Source organism: Halyomorpha halys, unplaced genomic scaffold (genome assembly GCF_000696795.3).
Source record: "Halyomorpha halys isolate HHAL.00 unplaced genomic scaffold, Hhal_1.1 Scaffold161.1, whole genome shotgun sequence".
NCBI classification, from domain to species: Eukaryota; Metazoa; Arthropoda; class Insecta; order Hemiptera; family Pentatomidae; genus Halyomorpha; species Halyomorpha halys.
Genome location: NW_027105190.1, coordinates 23,608 through 42,495, shown reverse-complemented (window position 1 = coordinate 42,495; position 18,888 = coordinate 23,608). Strand labels below are relative to the sequence as shown.

General features: G+C 28.9%; 1 protein-coding gene and 1 long non-coding RNA gene across 3 annotated transcripts in view; one reads left to right on the top strand and one right to left on the bottom strand.

The window, feature by feature from the left end:
- The window catches only part of LOC106678812 (uncharacterized), a 24,833-nt gene extending 5,945 nt beyond the window's left edge, over positions 1-18,888 (bottom strand). For both annotated transcript variants that reach the window (XR_001342833.2, XR_001342830.2), the window contains exons 1-4: positions 18,674-18,888; positions 17,352-17,399; positions 13,071-13,169; positions 9,891-10,033 (exon numbers count right to left, since the gene is read on the bottom strand). This is a non-coding gene — a long non-coding RNA (uncharacterized lncRNA). The remainder of the gene's footprint in view (positions 1-9,890; positions 10,034-13,070; positions 13,170-17,351; positions 17,400-18,673) is intronic.
- Positions 2,063-14,208, top strand: AsnS (asparagine synthetase). The gene is made up of 11 exons (XM_014417573.3): positions 2,063-2,249; positions 3,412-3,537; positions 5,057-5,297; positions 5,535-5,732; positions 6,882-7,057; positions 9,423-9,600; positions 10,210-10,297; positions 10,769-10,888; positions 10,996-11,169; positions 11,356-11,499; positions 13,739-14,208. Exons 1-11 carry the CDS (start codon positions 2,124-2,126, stop codon positions 13,863-13,865), a joined length of 1,698 nt encoding a protein of 565 aa, XP_014273059.1. The 5' UTR covers positions 2,063-2,123; the 3' UTR covers positions 13,866-14,208.

Here is an 18,888-nt window from a genome sequence, read left to right as displayed (position 1 = left end):
TCCGATTAAGGTGGTTAAGAACATGAAGCTAACGCCAGTGGATTATTGGGAAGAGGAGGGACGTTCCGCTGGTTTACATTTATGTTCTCCGAATTTCTCATTAATAAACATATGAGACCATTCAAAATATTGGAAACGAATGTGGGACCATTTCAAACACTGGGGGACACACGTCCAACCCCATCCGTCGATGCCTTTGTTATCAAGTGAAAGATATCTTAACGGAGGGCACTACCGCTGGCCTCAACATCTGGCACTAGTGTTCATCGTGAAAGTGACTAAAGGTGTTCCGTACCGTTCAGGGGATGTGCCAAAATGGATTCCAAATCTCGTTTCAAAAATTATTCGCAATTTATTCTAAACGGTACATTTTCAACGGAATGATTTAAAGAAAGGTAAGGTGTATCTTTAGCGATTATACTTTCCTCGATAATTTTTACAAAACATAAATAAATAAAATACGAAAAAATAAACATTTCAGATATTGAAATGAAGAGAACCCCCCTTCCTTGTATTTAATTTAAATCAACTTAATATTTACAATTTTAGTAAGAAATATTTAAATTCCTTGGGTATTTTCATTTGCTTCGTACTGTACAATTAAAAATCACACCATTCTTCATATTAACTTATTTTATATGTAAATATTCATATTTTAAAATATTTTCATGAGATTTTTGACCAGTGGAATGTAAATTAAATTGGTTACTTTATATTTAATACAATGAAAATTTTAAGGAATAAAATTCCTGAATATGGCATGTAAGCCGACATATTATTCGCAAATTAAAATTGGTGAAATAGTGTAAATTTAACAAATTTACCATTACTTAAAATTAATTTCATAAATAATTTTTTTAAATTTAAAGTTAGCACAGTTCATTAACCAAACATCATTTTCATTAAACTTATTCCTTGTTTTCACCGTAATCATTTATTAACAATCTAAGTGAAAATTTTAAAATAAAATTACTGTTACGCTACAATTGCTTTTTTAAACAAACGAAACTATTGATTATGATCTAACTCTAAGAGCGTTATTCTACGCATTTTAAATTCAATCATGTGAATTTGTCAATAAAAGCGTGCTAATTATTGACCTAGAAACGTATCTGTAGTTGTGTACGCACATAGACAGTTTGTCTGGTGACGTTGTTTAAACAAAGAAAGGTTAAATTTAAATTTTGTATTTATTTAGATGAAAGAGATCTATTCCTCGAAATAAATTTGGGTAAATCAAATTATAAAGTTTGTAGTACACCTCGGTGATGCAGATAAGAAGGAAAATACTTATGAGTATCTGGAATCAAATACATTTAAAATAAACTAAATACAAGTAGTACTATTTATTTAATTGCAAGATGATGTAATACTGAAATAGAATTGATAGAGGTTTGGTCGTTGGAAATGCATCACTTTCCGGTGTGTACAGACTGCTTTACTATTGCATCATCTATATAATACGAACTGCAATTCGATTCGTTTAAAATGCATTGTACTAATTATTTTAATTTTGAAATTTATATCTTGATCAAAGGAACAATTATATCTAGAAAAAAAATGGCTATAAAACATTTGTAATATGAGAAAGAGTAGAAATCGAGTGTAAAATGTGCCAGATAATTATAGATTTTATAAAATGTTTTGGCCTATTAATATAGTTCAAAATAAGTTATTATATTATCAACTGATCTTGAATACGATTTATAAATAAATAAGTTAATACTGACAAGGAACCAAAACAGCGCCGTGTTTATTCTCTGTCATTAAATCTAATTGATTGAATGTAAAGGGGTCATGTAATAATAATACTTACGTCGACGCCTTATTTAGCAAGAGAAATAAAGCTGGCTCGGTTCTGAAGAATAAGAGTTGATTTCTGACATGATATCTTAAATAAGTTGCAAACAATAGCCTATGATTATATCCAATAAACTATTCTAAAGATTATTTTTTCATTCATTTCAATATCCCACGTCCGCGTTTTTCTAATTAGTTAAAGCTAACAACTCTGACCCTACCACGTGTTAAATCGTAGCGGGGTTTGCTATCGCTAGCGAATTCAGTATTTAAGAAGGTCGCTGGCGGTCAGCTGTGCTCAGTCGCGAAGCAACGGGTTAGACATGTGCGGCATTTGGGCTTTATTCGGCCACTACACCGACAGTATAACATACTGTGATGATTCCTTTTGTAGAATCAGGCATAGGGGACCTGATGCCTGGAGGCTTCAGTTTGATGACAAGATTAAGGTAATATTATTTCTCAACATTCTAGCATATGCCAGCAATTGGTTCATGGTGGAATAGTCCTTTTTAATTAATTTTGGACCAAAAAAATGCCGGGTTTGAGATGCTTGTATAAAATGACACCCAAGGTCTTATGTGGGATTTTACCAACAAGAAGGTCCATAAGTTGAGTTTTGGAGTTCCTATATTTTATGACTGACTAATGACCTAGCATGAACCAATTCAGTATGAATTGCAAAACTTATATTATCAATAAATAGTAAGACAGAGTTACTCTGTACTATTTGATATAATTTATTTTAATTTTCTTCCATTAATCTAAAACTATAAATTGTCATCTATTACACACGTGGTATATAGTTCTGCCGATTGGTCCTATTACTATTTTTATATTTATGACTATTTTCTATCTTTCAATTAATTTTTATTATATTCAATTGTAACTATTTGGTTTTCTGCTCTTTTATACTGTTAAACTTTCACTGTTAAATTTATTACTTTTTTTTAAGGATGTGGTGTTTAGAGGTAGTCAGATAACAATGGATACTGATCAGTGAAATTTATATTTATTGTGTAGCAACATTTCAATCTAGCTTGTAGGCCTTCGTCAGGGGAAGCAGGTAGTTGAGGGGTTCCTCAAGAAATGTGTACTTTCTTCTTTTACTGCCCACTTCCCTATACCATTACAACTACGGTCAACTGAATCTATACCATAACTATTTTTTTTTTCATCAACGTGCAGTTAATTTTGGCGATGTTTGAGTAGTACAACACTGAACTTACAACGCATTCATATATTCTGAATATTTATTTAATTTTATGATTTTAGATTTCATTTTTTGAAAAACTAATATAATTAGATGAAGTTGTTAAAGATAATGAAGTATATTATATTTGTTGATCAATTTTAGGAAGATGAGGGTCCTAGTCGTGGTAAGAAAGGGACAAAAAAGAGGAGACAAATTATTTATTAGTCACTAAATAGGCGCTGAATAAATATTTTTTCTACTGATGTGTTTCCATTTTTTGACCATCTTCCTGCTATATACTATTTATAGAATCATTATTTTGTTCTTTTCACAATATATTAAAATAAATAAATACCATACTGAAATATTTTACAATTTATTGTGCAGTTTCAATCATTATTTTTTTTTTCCTATAGGAAGCATGTATCGGTTTCGTGAGACTGAAAATTGTGGACAGTGTATGGGGAATGCAACCCATGATACTTCATGAATTTCCTCATTTGACTCTAGTTTGCAATGGAGAACTTTACAATTGTAAAAGGGTATTTATTATTTATTTTAATTTGATTTCTTTATTTACTTGAAGCCTGATATTTAAAATAAATTTTCGTAGTATTAAAAAGAATAACCCACATTTAAAAGTAATAACTGATACGTAATGGTTTGTTCATAGTCCATAAATGATATTCACTACATTATTAATGGTAGCAAGTAATGTCTCAACATATTTATTTTGCAATAATTTAAAAATTTAATGTCCAAATTTAACCACAGAAAAAAAAGATATTTTTCTATTTTCCAGATTTTCAATTGAAAGCTCTCAACATTCCATAATGTTAAAAAAAATATACTAAACAATCACTGTTGGGTAAAAAGTCAATGCCAATTATCAACTAAAAACTACAACTAAGTTATTTAATTATCTCCATACTTCACAATAAATTATAATTTAATTGCTAGTTGAATTCACAATTAAATTAATTGTAGTTGAAATGAACAGCAGTTCACTGCTATTGGATGTACTGCCAATAATCATGCCTAGAACAAGATTGTTATGATATTAAATACTGTCATGACAGAAACTGTTGTGCAGTTTTCACAATTTCATTGGCTGTGACAGTTGCTGCTGGCATAGCAATAAAGTGTCATCATGTATAAGGGTTTTAACTTGGCCGTAGTGTTACTGCTGTTACATGTGCTGTCAACTACCAGACAAAATCTAGTCTGATGATTCTGTTGTGGCAACCCGGTATACAGTTTAAACCATCGTGGTGAGTACTGTTAATAGCGCACATTCCTGTTTTAACTAATTTATCTCAGCTTAGTTTTTCATGTGGCAGTTAGTTGTAACACATGCACAGATAGCTGATAGTATTTTTAACTACCAAGTAAATCCTAATAGTATGACAATGTCATGATTTAAATGAAATATCGCTGTAGAACCTGTAATTCAATCGCATTAAGTTCTGCTGTTATCTCTTTCAATGTACAAGTATAATTAGAATTAGAAACCAAATAAATTATTATTTGTTATTTCATAAACTACAAATAAACTAATGGTTGTTAGTGTATAACACAAATAAAATGTTTTTACTTTTATTACTGTTTTATTAGTTATGGTTAAATAACAAAAAACATTCTTACTGTAGTGAGAACAAAGAACACAAGCATATAAAAAATCCTTGACAACTACCAACTCACAACTAGACAAAGAACATAACAGCCAGTCAACTACAATCGATATATATTCACCGTTTGCCACAGAGCAACATGTATACAATAAAAAATAAATTTTTACATTTCACTTAAACAGTTAGTTGGCTCAATTGAATCATTTAGGTAGTTCCTTCAACTGCTCTAGTTAAGAAACTTTTATTGGAACTAAAAATTAATTTAGTATAATGTATAGTTGTAGATGACTAAAATTAATTGTTTTTAATCGATTGTGTTATTGAACTAAAAAATAAATTAGTGAACTAAACCCTGCCTTAGTTTGAAGTGTAGTTACTTTCTTAAGACTTATGTCACAGAGTTCAATTAATTTTATTTTCTTATTTTCAGCTTGGTGAGGAATTCAGTATCAAATATGAAACTAGGTGTGATGTTGAATGTATCACGCAATTATTTGCCCGAGGAGGAATTAAACATGCAGTGAGCAATTTAGATGGAGTTTTTGGTTTTGTTCTTGTTGATTCCAAAAACCGTAAAGTCTATGCTGCAAGGGATCCCTATGGAGTGAGACCTCTATTTAGGTTTGAATCACAAGGAAGTGGATTGCTTGGATTTTGTTCGGAAGGGAAAGGTAATATTTTTAACATTTCCTTACATTACATTTATTCCTACAAAGGGTATAAAAAAGTTTATATATCTTGTTCTGTTAAAGAAATGGCTTGTTCAAAATTTCCATCAGGGAACAAATTCATAATTTGATGGATATTAACTCTTATAATCTCTCATTTATATCTATTTATTTATATAGATTTTTTGTTTTAAATATTTTAGTTATTAATACCAATTAAAGATGATGTTTGTTTTGTAGGACTGATTAGCTTGAAGAACCTGGTTAAAGATAAATTGAAAAATGGATTCTGCGACAAATGGTCGTTAAAGCAGTTCCCGCCTGGACACTTTGTTGAGTATGACATTTTACCTAATGGTAAAGTGAAATTAGTTAAGGAGGAAAGGTTCTATACCATTGGGAATAGGCCTATCTTCCGGCCTTTTGTGGCTCACTCAGGTTAGATGTTTTTATAAAATGTATTTATAAATTTAAATTAAATTAATTAGAATATATTAATGGTCCTTAGTTATACCAAATATACTATACAATTCTTAAGTTTGAAAAATCTTAAAGAATTGATCTTCCCTTGATACAAGAGGTCACAATAGGTCATAATCATGGGCATTTGTCCTTTCAAGACATGTCTGAGTAATTCTGCAACTCAGAAAAATCAAGCATTTCCTCCCTTTATCTTTTCTTTTCATTCCTTTTATATTTTCCTTTTTTTAAATATTGTTCACTTCAATAACCATAATCATATTAAATTCAATATGTTTGCGGCTAATAAGATGGGTTGTAGGGCTTTGTAACAAACGGATCCCTGAATTGTTAATATACAATTAACCAACGGGTAAACGTCTGAGGGATAGACTGAAGCATAGTGGGAGGATTATATCAAAACTGATATTGTAGATTTGTGTTTAGATTGGGTAGATGTGTGTAGCCAGCGATTTCTGGTATCACCCTCAAAACTTTGGGTTCCCTAACCTTTATTATTATTATTATACTCCTTGTGTGTATTTCACAATTTCCATTTTTCTTCTCTTGATTCAAAAGATTTGCTCCTCGAAAAAAAAAAAAAAATTACTGAAAACCTGTTATTTTAAGCATTTGAAACAGCTAAATAAAAATGAGATTTGTTCCAAATTTTTTTCCTCTATTCGAAAAATATTGTTCTTGTAGAAAAACTACTGAAAACCAGTTATTTGAATAACTGGTTATTGATCAGTTAGAACCCCCAGTTTAAACCAAAAGTTAAATTACCACCATCTCTAGTGGCCACTGCTGGGAGAAAATGATGTAAATCTGAAGATTTCCCTTTCTTGTATAAAAATATGCAGCCACTGTTGAGCTAAGTCTATAATGCATCTAATAGATTTGATTATGAAAAGTGAAGATATGACCAAAACCCAGCATTCGCAAAAAATAAATAAATAAGTTACTCCACTTTTCCTTCCGCTACCTCAATTAGTTTTTATTGTTATTTTAATCATCAGTTATTATTTTTTAAGATGTAATATTGCCTCACCTATATTATTATTGTTTTTTTTTTTTAATTTAATACAATAATTTTGGTATTTTAAATTTATAATTTGTATATTTTAGAACTGACAAGTGATGTTCATGCAAACATTCGGCTGCTGCTCACGGAAGCAGTTAGAAAGAGATTGATGTCAGACAGAAGGATTGGTTGCCTGCTGAGTGGTGGTCTCGACTCGAGCTTAATTGCAGCATTACTTCTCAAGCTGGCGAAAGAAGAAGGCTTGGATTATAAAATTCAGGTATTTATACAATTGTTAAATATAAATAATGAGTGGCTTCATTTCTATCGCTATGTATTGAGTACTTGAGTCTTCTCTGTAGTTTGGGTGCTTTCTATTGACCTTCTGACTGGTTCCCATCCAGTTTTTGTTTACTGTATTTCATATTATTTCACTTTAGTCTTGCCTTTGACTTTTCTGTGGTTATTTCTTTCAGTTTATAGCAAGTATAATGCTTCTGTATTTTGATGTTAAGACACTGATTTGGATGAGTATAAATTGCTCAGAGAGGCTGCCTTATTTGTAGGCTTTAACTTTTAACTACTCAGATTCCTATCAATCTTGTTTTGGCTTGACTTTATTTACGTTTACTGTGCCATAAACTTTTTTATTTTATTCGTTCAGAAATTGTATTCTTGTTTATTTCTTATTATTTATCCAATGGTACTTCATTATTTCAAGGCCAACACTATCATAAGTGTCAGAGTACATTATAACGATCCAATCAAAATTCATTTTATGTCTTTACTCCTTTATTATACAATTTCATGGGTAATATCTATGCTAATTGATAGGAAAATTTCCAATTCTATCAAATGTAATATTTTTGGTTGGAAAACTATCATTCTACTTAATTTTTTTACTTTTCAAATATTTTCATTGAAACTAAAAATAATTTCCTTATCAGTAGGGAGCTTACTAGGAAGAAATAATTATTAATTTTATTTCTACTAATAATTATAATAATACATTGTCAATAATAGAGTGGGTAGCTCATTGGTAAGGTACTGTGCTACAAACTCCCCTTTGAGTCCTTACCTGGATTCAAATTCGACTAATATATATAGTATTTGTATATATATATATATATATATATATATATATATATATATATATATATGTATATTATGCATGGCAAATAATTATTTACTGTTTCACTGTAGCCCCCAGGGTCCATCCAGCCTCATATAGTGGGTACCCTTAATTAGGTACTAATCTGGCAGTCGAGCGTGATTCTAACCAAATCAACTCCTTGCACAACGATTGGTCTAGTAACAGTACTTCCTTACAAAGTACTGCATCCCTAACCCTTCAAGGGTTGTAGTGGTACGGATTAAGGTTTTTTAAATTAATAATAATAGAAATATAATAACAAAATAATCATGGATTTAAAAAAATTAATTGTTATTTTTTATTTTAATAACTTAACTATTTACTTTTATTTTTTTTTACTCTCCAAGCTGTTAATGGTAAATCAAAATTCACTCCATGTTAGCCCAGCTTTCTTATTACGTACTGTACTTGATTTATGCTAGACATTGCACTGATCTAAATAGGTGGCGTTGCCGTGATGAATTTAGTATAGATGGCAACTAACTACACACGCTCATTAAAAATTAGTAGTTGTATTTAATTTGAATATTAATTAGTGTTCTAAAGATAAAAAAGTGGTCTTGGACGTATGTTGTCATAATAATAAATTATATGTGGCCATTTCCTTTTAATAATGTTATTATTGATTAATCTTGTTTACATCCAACTTAAAGTAGTATGTTTAAGTGCCCGCTTTCATTCCTATTTTAGAAATTTACTTATTTGTATATCTGTTGTTCAGCTTTAAAATATTTATTTTAAACATGAAAATACAGATGTTAAATATTGTCATAGTTGTATTTTCATAAAGTATTTATTTTCTCTTTTTCTTATTTTCTTTTGTCATAAAATATAAAAACCCATAAAAATTTATTTTATTGCTTACTAAAAATTTAAATATTAACTATACAATTTCATGGATAACATCTTTGCTAATTGGTATTATCATTTCTAATTCTTCTAAGTGCAATATTTTTGGTAGGGAAACTCATTTTACATACTTTTTTCTTCTGAAACATTTTCATTCTGTTAGAAATTAAAACAATATTTTACATTCAAACAAATCGGAGTAATTTTTCACATTGTAGTAGAAGATTGACCCATTTGTAAAAAAAAATTCTTGTTAGCTATTTTATAAAAATCATCTTTTGTAATTTTATTAAACTTTATATAATCCTTGTGTTCTAAGGCAAAGCTCTAATTAATTATATTTTGCTATTAATTGATGTTTTTTAAAAGTAGCAGGAGACTACGTAAACTGTCACTTAATCTGTTCTTCTAATTGTTGCTCAGAAGGTCTTGCCTTATTCTTAGAAATAAATTCATTTAACTTCTATTGGTAAAATATTTCTTAGTTATAAAGTTATAAATTTTAGCTATATATATTGTCAAAAATATAGTATTATTCAGATTGGTATTAGTTCATCAGTAATCATGGTATTTAATACTTTAAATGTTACTGATATTTTCTACAATAGCAATGAGAGTAATAATTAATTCATTCGTACTTTAGACCTTTGCTGTTGGAATGGGCACCTCACCAGATATTGTAGCTGCTCGTCAAGTTGCGAAACACATCGGTTCAGATCACCATGAAGTTATTTTTACTGAGCAAACTGTAAAAGATGTTTTAGATACTGTTATTTACCATCTTGAGACTTGTGACATCACAACGATCAGAGCCTCTATTGGTAAGTGTTATTTTATATTCGAATAATTATAAAATTTTCTATTGTAAGGTAATAATTAATGTGTTCATTTGGCAATTGATAGTATATAATATTGTATGAACTCTAATAACAAAATAAATTATATAACTAGCGAAATTACTGGATAGTAGTCCTAGCATTCTTGTTTTAATAAGACAGTTTTGAAATTAAAATGTCAAGATCTGACCCCTTGATAGAGGCATGTTCAGACTGTAACACTAATCCAACTTTAAATGGGAATTTAAATTATGAAGTTATATCTATTTTTTTACCTTATCTCAGGTCCTGGTATTCTTCATGTTGTCTCCATCTCTGGTCTGCTCAGATTTTCTCTATATTGATTATGACAGATCATACCATAGTTTTATTATCAAGACATTTTTCTTCTCTTATATTTAGTGACTTTATTTCACATCTGTAAACAATTTTTCATAGAATTATAACTGTATTTTAAATTTGTAAATACTAAGAAATTATATATTTTGTGTAAATAGATTTATACCTTTGGTCATACTATAATAATAATAATAATTTAAATTTTCCTTAAACTTTTGTACTATCTTCTAATGTATTACTATTTTATATTTTCAGGCATGTATATTTTATCAGAATATATAAAGCAGAAAACAGATTCTACTGTTATTTTCAGTGGTGAAGGTTCTGATGAATTGTCACAAGGGTAGGTTTTTCATTTATTCTTTATTAAATTAAGAAATATAAATACGAGTTTTTACACCTAATATTGTATAATTCCACAAATCCATCCAATCATGCAATTTCATATCACCTGAATGGCTTTTGGAAATAAAGTACTCAAATCTATCTGATGCTAATCTTAATAATTCTCTTTATTTATTCTGAGATCTGGCCTTATACAATAATTATATAATTAACAAAATTGGGGCTTTTGAGTAGAAATACATGATTTGGTGTTCCCACATCTTCTAATCTTAAGCTTGTCATAAAGTTTCCAATATCTTTTTAATTAAAATTTATGTTTTGCTTGTATGAATAGAAAAGCTTATTAGTACCTTACACCCAATAAAAAAACTAATAATAAGCTGTCGAATAATTTTATTATCCTTGATTATTTCTCTATATTTACTTGTTTGAAAATTTTAGTTAATTTATTCGTTTTTTTTTTTCATAGATACATTTACTTTCGAAAAGCCCCAACCCCTGAGGCAGGTACTGAAGAATCATTACGACTTCTAAACGATATCTATCTTTATGATGGTCTTCGGGCTGATCGTGCAACAGCTGCACACAGGTACTATATTATTTTTGTTGTTATTTAGTCCCAATTTGTCTTAATCAAGTTGTTATTTCACCATAGTGCTCTTAGATATCATAGTATTAAAGATTTTTTATTTTCAGCTTAGAGCTCCGTGTTCCGTTTCTCGACTTGCAGTTTTCAAGCTATTACCTTAGTCTTCCTGGTGAAATGCGCCAGCCTATTGATGGAGTTGAGAAGCACCTCCTGAGGTCAGCCTTTTCTGGTACTGATCTCCTTCCTAATAACATCTTATGGAGGCATAAAGAAGCTTTCAGGTACATCAAGTATTTTCTTTTTTAATTAATTAAAAATTTTTTTTTTTTATGTCTGATGCATTTTCGAGATGCATTAGTCACTTTCAGAATGAAACTCTCTATTTTATTTTACATAAATTTAAAAATATTCCTATTTAATTGTAATTTTTATGATATTCTTGACAAATTTTTCATTTATGGTTTCAGTGATGGTGTAGCATCAGTTAAAAAATCTTTGTTCGAGGTGATTCAAGACATAATCGATCCATTTGTTTCACAAGAGCAACTTGATAATGCTTCAAAACTGTTTCCTTATCTCACACCTACTACTAAAGAGTCTTATTATTACAGGTAACTAAAATTTGTTATCGGTTTAATTCATAAGTTTGGTACTTGATCATTTGTTTATGTGAATATTTCTATAAATTTTCTAATTTAGTGTAAATAATCTAAAAAATCAATGATAACAAACTGGGGTGATACGTTTTTGGCATTGCAGTTCTAAATATATCTCTCACATCCAAAATTCAGCTATATTGCTTGTTTCTCAAAGGATCAAATTATGCATGGCACAGAAGGGACATTGTAATCTTGAGTTTTATTGGGCCACTTTTGTAACTTATGCTCATAGAACTTGAGATGGTGGAGCTATGACATTTGTTTTAATTTTAATCAACATCTCTCGTCAATATTTTCAGCATATAAAAAAAAAAATTTAAATAGTTGCAGTAAATTTGAATGTGGTTAAAGCTAAACATTACCGCAGCTGACAACACTGTTGGCTGGTACTCATCAAAAATATTGCTGTTGGAATAAGCACCTGAAGCGAATTCATCGATACCAATGAAAGGTCAAATTATCGATATGTTCAGTTTTGGGAAAACATAAAATTTTCTATAGCTTATAATAATAACAAAAATTATTACCATAAAATAATAATAAAAATTGTTAATATTATAGAATAGTAGTTGTAAAAATTAATATTATAAAATAATATTGTCAACTATTAATAATTAATTTATAAATTGTTATAAACAAAGCAAAGCTTATATGACTTTACTTGCATTATAGTTACAGGTATGAATTAATTAAAATGCTAAATAAAAATCTTATTTTTAACAAATTTTAAAATTTTCACAAACATTGATGATTTTGAACTAGTTCTGAATTCTTTCAAGAGAATGGAAATGTCTTACCACTTTCTATCATATTCAATAGGGTATAAAGTACTAAGTCATACTGGAAATTTCCACTTTTAATACGGGGAAATACACGAAAAAAGGGTGGTACCTACTGGAAAAACCGAGCTACGAAATATCAGCGTTTAAGAGTTCAGAAAGCAAAATTAAGAACAAATATATCTATTCTAGGAAACTAGTTTATGAATTGATGTTTTTAAAATCAAAGGAAAACAATTTTCTATTGGAAGAAAAAACACCTAACATAGTTAGAAGAAAATGAAAATGAAGACACATGAAACTGCATTGGACACCTATATAAAATATAATAACTGAAAACTAATAAATAAAGATGGAAAATAAATGGAACAGTGTTTGTTTCTATCACTGAGAGGTGAATTAAATTTTCATCATTCTCTCATATTGTGTGAGGAGAAGTGTTCGAGGTACATTGCTACCCAAGATAAGAGGATATCCTGTTCCTTATTACTTTTTGGGCCTGACAAAATTTGAATGAAAGTAGGAATTTTCTATTTGAAATCTGAGGTGAGTTCTCATATTATCATTGCTCACAGTAAATTAGCTCAGGATTGTCTCTTTTAAGAGATATTTCTTGGACTTCTTGTGCATTTCAAAAATAGGGTAGTAATCAATGATCTGTCCCATTAAGAAACTAATAAGGCCAGCATTCATAAATTGCGGAATAATTATTTGATTTTATTACTATTTGGGAATGTAACCTACCTCCATTATAGTAAGATACCATAGGTGTTCTGGACATGGAAGACACCCTGAAGATCAAATCCCGGTACTTCAAGATAAATCAGCTCAGTCCACTGCAAACTAGATGAAAAAACAGAAATTATGATTGGTTGTTTGTATAATGATGAAAAAAATAAAAATAATGATTGAAAGTTTGAAAAGATCATTGAAAGTGCCAGAATAGTGTTGAACATTTTTCAATGTTAGAAGGGTCAGAACAACAGTTGATTTACGGACTCAACCACAGAGATTAGCTAAGGGATAGCCTGGAAAACTATTAAGTCTTATAACATTTTCTTTGTCTCATCTATACCGAGATTTATTAATCCAGAAAATTTATAAAGTTAACTGTTTGCTTCATTCTTCATGTCATAAGTTCTGTTCAATTACTCTTTGATACTTTCTAATCTCAGGAGTTGTTTGGATAGGGGATTCAATTGCTCACCAAATGATCGATGTCATGATGGATCTAATTTTGTTTATCTGTGTAAAATTGTTAATATTTATGAGACTGTATTTTAAGTCTAAATGCTATAATCAGATCATCACAGTAATATGACTACGAATTAATAAGGTGAAATTTAATTTGTAATGTTTCCATGATTTTTATAAGTTCTAGCTATTATTCTAGAAACGTTATATTGTTTTAGGATGGTGTTTGAAAAGCACTTTCCAGGACAAGCATCCAGCCTGATTCCTTATTTTTGGATGCCCAAATGGAGCGATGTTAAAGATCCATCAGCAAGATTTCTTGATCATTACAAACCTGAGGAATGAATTTCTAGTTTTTTACACCAAATTACATTTGTTAATCATTCCAAATTTCTTTCTTGAAATTTTGTAAATTTAATGTTACTATGAAACTCATGTTCATTATTTAATTTAAAAGTTGGGACTTTTTTTGAAGTCCTGTTTCCTTTATTTATTTAAATTTAATAACTATACTCGAGTAATTGTTCCTTTGTATAGTTTTTATTCTATTAAAGAATGTAGGTTTTTATTTGTATTTATTTTAAAAAAATTTAATGAAATTTTCAGAAAACAAGTCTTTGTTAAGTTCTTTTTCTTTTATTCATTTTAATGTAAATATTTAATATATAGGTTTTTTTTTATTGTTGAATTTTTCTGTAACTTCCTTTTATTGTACTCCAAAACTGTTTATTTATTATTTGAGTAAGTTAATTCTAAATATAATTTTTAAAGTGAACCCTAAGTATAATACTGCTAATCACTGTCTACATACATCCATCTAGTGATGATTGTCCAAACCTAAATCTACCATATCAGTCTTTGTGCAATTCGACTTATGCTTCGTATTACTGTACATCTTAATCGTTGCAATGCTATTACCTGAACCTCATGTGGGCTCATTACATTATACGGGAGCATCCCATGGGTGGTGGATGTATGGATAGTCGATGGAAAGTTCATCGTGGCTAAGTCTGATGGACTTGCTGGCCAACAAGAGTGGCCCTCAGGCTTACTGGAGGTAAAGATAAGTTAGTCCTCCCTTCAGGTCTCTGGGCAGAGAGTTGCTCATGACGCAAGTTGAAAACTTTTTACTTTAACATATATATCAGTCAAAAACATAAAATCAACTTAACTCCATGTACAGTATCTATGATCCATGGAGACATGACTTCAATTCCTGAAAATAGTTGGATTTTTATTTTGCTTCTATGAGGCTGTTTCTGGTAAAAATTGGAAACTATTTCATTCCAAACCAATTAAGCATTGAATTTGAAAATCAATAGTTCATTTTAAAATACATGATGAGTAATTATCCAAAGATTTAAAAAAAATAAAGATGAGAAGTGTTATATTTGAACACTTCTCATATTTATTTTTAAAAACTACTTATTACTAAGCCTTAAGCCTTCATTAATAAACAGTCTACTATCAAATAAAACATTGTTATTGGACTAGTAGTTGAGGAAATTATCACGTTCAAACAAAAAAGTTCTTCAGCATTATATATTAGTATATGTATCTCAGTAAATATATGTATGTATACAAGGAGTGTCTCATAAATATTTAGAAAGGTATGTTAAAAGCTACAAAAATGTCATTCAGACCAGGGTCCACTTCTGTTCAGGAAAAGTGAAAATTGATGTTTTATATTTTTTAAGGTAGTCACATTTTTTGTTTAATAATTAAGCGACTTCTCAAAAATTATTGAAACTAATTGAATCCTGATTACACCATTGTAAGGTAGACAAAATTTACCTAACAACTTCAGAAATGGAATTAAATAAATTGATTCCAAATGACTTGAGTAAAATAAGTTTGTTATGTTTCTAAAATCATTAACTATTCTTTAATTACTTCCTCATTCCTTCATTGAGCAACAGATTTCCCATTTTTAAGATAAATTTTTGCATTTAAATAAATTTTAAGCCCTAAATTATTGATATTTAATTCTGTGAATGAATTTTTATCAATATTGATTTATGGCTTTCCTGCAACTTCATGAGATTTATTTCCATTAACTTAGATGAATAACAGCCCAATTTCTTTTAGGAACATGAGAAACAATTGTGATAACAATTCAACTCTTTGCAAATTTAATAGGTGAAATTCAGATTATCAGTGTTTGAAATTCAGTTTATTTTTATTTAAAAATCAAAAGTTTAGCTGCAGTTTTGCTCTCTATATAGGAAAAAAAATAGTTATCAATGAGCAGTTTCTGGAATAAAACACTCTTAAAACTCCATACTAAATTGGACATTTTGGACCTAAACTGTTCAAATCTCTGTGATTAGACTAATTGTCTAATTATCAAAAAATTTACTTTGTAAATCATTTTAATGGAAGATCGCTGAATGACCGTGTGTAATAATAAAAGAAAAATGGTCCGGGTGCGGTCAAAGAAAAACCCAAATTGTGATAAAACCATTCATATTGAGCCAAAATATGAATATAAACATTGAGGTTTAATCATTATTTGAGTTTTTATTTGACCACACCTGAACCACCTTCCTTTTAAATCATTTTACATTTTCCATGTTATTAATTCATCTTTGCAGTGATCGGTCTTACTTTTTGTAATTCCTTAATTACATACTTCAGTGCATTTAAACGATTGGATTTGTAAATGGACAGTTAACAGTCTGGACATTATCCAATGATGAATAAAATGTGAATGAAGTTTTAATGGTGTTTTTCCTGAAAATTGTTTAATACAATTTTAGAAAAATCTGAACACTAGTGGTGAGGTAGGTTCTACCAAACCACAATAACTATACAGAAATACAACTGGAAGATAACTACTTGTAACAAATGTTCATCATATCTAGCTAGGTAAAGTCAAGTTCAGCAAGAGATTGCCAATTCAGAGGACTTTTATTTCAGCTGCAGTGTCTTTTAAAACATCACTACACCAGTTAAAGATTGAAAATTTTATGTAAATACTGAACCAAAAGGTTTTTATTATATTTTTTTAAAATTAAGATGTTTAATGAAATCAAACCAAATTCAATTTTTAACTGGAGGAATATGGAATTAAAGGAGTGTGAGAATTATTAAAACTAATGTCCTTTTTCTCATGAGATATGGATAGAATATAGACTGTTTTTTTTTTTTCTAACTCGATAATATTTATACACCGTAAAGGACCTTTAAAACAAATTTTTAGAAAGATGTTAAAGTAAATGATGAAATTTAACTTATCTAGTTTTTAGAGTTTTGCTTTTATATTTTATGTTGTATTATGAAACAAATATGATTTTTCTATCTATCTGATAGATGTTTACAAATCAGCCATTGGCCAGAATATTTTTATAAAAATCCAAGGGGACAATGCTAGTTATTAAATGAGGATTCATTCACACAGTTTTATTTTAATCAATTCAGTTAATAGGAAAGATATTTGTACTGATGTCAAATTACTATCGGAGGTATTTGGTATTTGACCATATCGAAAGAAGGTAGGAGATAGTACAATTATTACTTCTTTTGTCAATTATTGCCTATTGACTCTTATTGACCCTTTTTGAACATCAATGGCAATGAATCTGTTGACTTCAAATAATAAATGCTACCTGCCCTTATTGGGAGTCTGATATTCAATTTTTTATTAGAAGAAAGTTCACTTATAGTATTGAAAATTTTATTTTAGTTTGAAAACAAATTATTAATCATTTTTGCAAATATTTGTAATAATATTGAGTATCGTTTTTAAATTATCTATATAATCAAAATAATTTTTGATCTTATTAAAGAAGTTAAGATCTAAATGAATTTAATTTAATACAATATACATACATTTTATTTCCTTACCTCAACCCGTCTCCAAAAATTCTGAATCGTGCCCTGGAACAAATAATAGGTATTATTTATTAATGTTTTAAAAGAGTATGGTTTATAGTTGAAGACTCCCTACATCAAATGAATCCCCATATATTTTTTTAGTGAAGTCAGTTGACATAATGGAAATATCGATCCCAGTTTATTCTATGGTTTACATTAATGCAACGATTTATTTGAAGTTCCATAAATGTCTTATTTAGCGTGTGTATTCTTTCTCTATTTCTCAAGACTTGCTAATATTTAAACAACTTTAACAAGATAATTAAAAATATATATTTACTTTATCTACATTTTACATTTATAACTAACAGCCATGTAAACAATGATGTATATATAGACTTATTTATCTAGTCATCAGTTAATATATGAAATGGTAATGCATCAGTTAATATATGAAATAGTAATATTTTTCTCAGATTTTAATTGACCATAATTAAAATACAGATACCTGATCAATTATCATCATGATACAAGGAATATATGTTTAATTAATTCTGTAATAGTTAGAAGAATACAATGTAATAAACTGTTATAGCTTTTTAATACAACAAAAAATAAAAGCTTTGTAACTCACATCATTAATAACATTAATGGTTTTATTTAGCGCCAATTGGGTCCTATTTTTACCGCCTATGCAATAAAGCTCATATGAGATGGTATTTGTTTATTTTATTTTGTGGGAAAATCATTTTAATAATTTTATTTTATTTTGAAGAAAAATGGCCTCATTTTTCGACATAAAATTTTCAGTTTATATTATACTTCTTTATATTGAATGTATATTGGTGTATACACACGTCTATCAAAGTATATATAATACTAACATTGTTAATAATCGTGAGGAATCATTTAATTATCATTCATTCAAAATAATTTTTCTTCTTTTTATAATAACTAAATTAATGAAAATGAAAAGAAAACGAGGGAAATCATTGGAAGATCGCCCCGCCAATTAACTGATAATGATTGCAATGATGGAACTAATCAAATGGTGAAGATAGGTGGGGATGGAGTCAGTCTATCGCGGTGACTTCTCTTGCTGTTTCTTCGCAAGTTGTAAGCTGTTTCTATCAGGATGTATTGCAAAATGTGAGTAAATTCATATCAACGTTATATTATGTATGGTACATTCATATTGAATTATAACTCAAGTTGTGATATAATTTTAAAAGTTATGCGTTATTTTCAATTGATTGTACTCAAGTTTAAGTCTGCATAATAAGCTTTGAATATTTTTTAAATTATTTATTTATTTATAATACCTATACGATATATACCCAATTCTTTTTCATTGACAGAAGGAAGTGTGGTTCACTACATTATACATCGCCGAAATTCATTTGAAATCGCGCGAACTTATGAGCTTAGTCTATTTTCGGAAAAGTGTGCCTCCATTTTATTTATTGGATTGAATTTTTAAATTTTTTTTCATGTAATTCTTTCATCGAAAATTTTTCATGGTTTTATCGATAAATATTATCAAGTGTTAGCA

Bases quoted from the DNA above. Each gene is read 5' to 3' on its own strand.
- AsnS (XM_014417573.3), top strand. From the start codon at position 2,124: ATGTGCGGCATTTGGGCTTTATTCGGCCACTACACCGACAGTATAACA. The intron at 9,601-10,209 runs GTAAGTGTTATT...TTATATTTTCAG, and splicing joins AACGATCAGAGCCTCTATTG to GCATGTATATTTTATCAGAA. The intron at 11,500-13,738 runs GTAACTAAAATT...ATATTGTTTTAG, and splicing joins AAAGAGTCTTATTATTACAG to GATGGTGTTTGAAAAGCACT.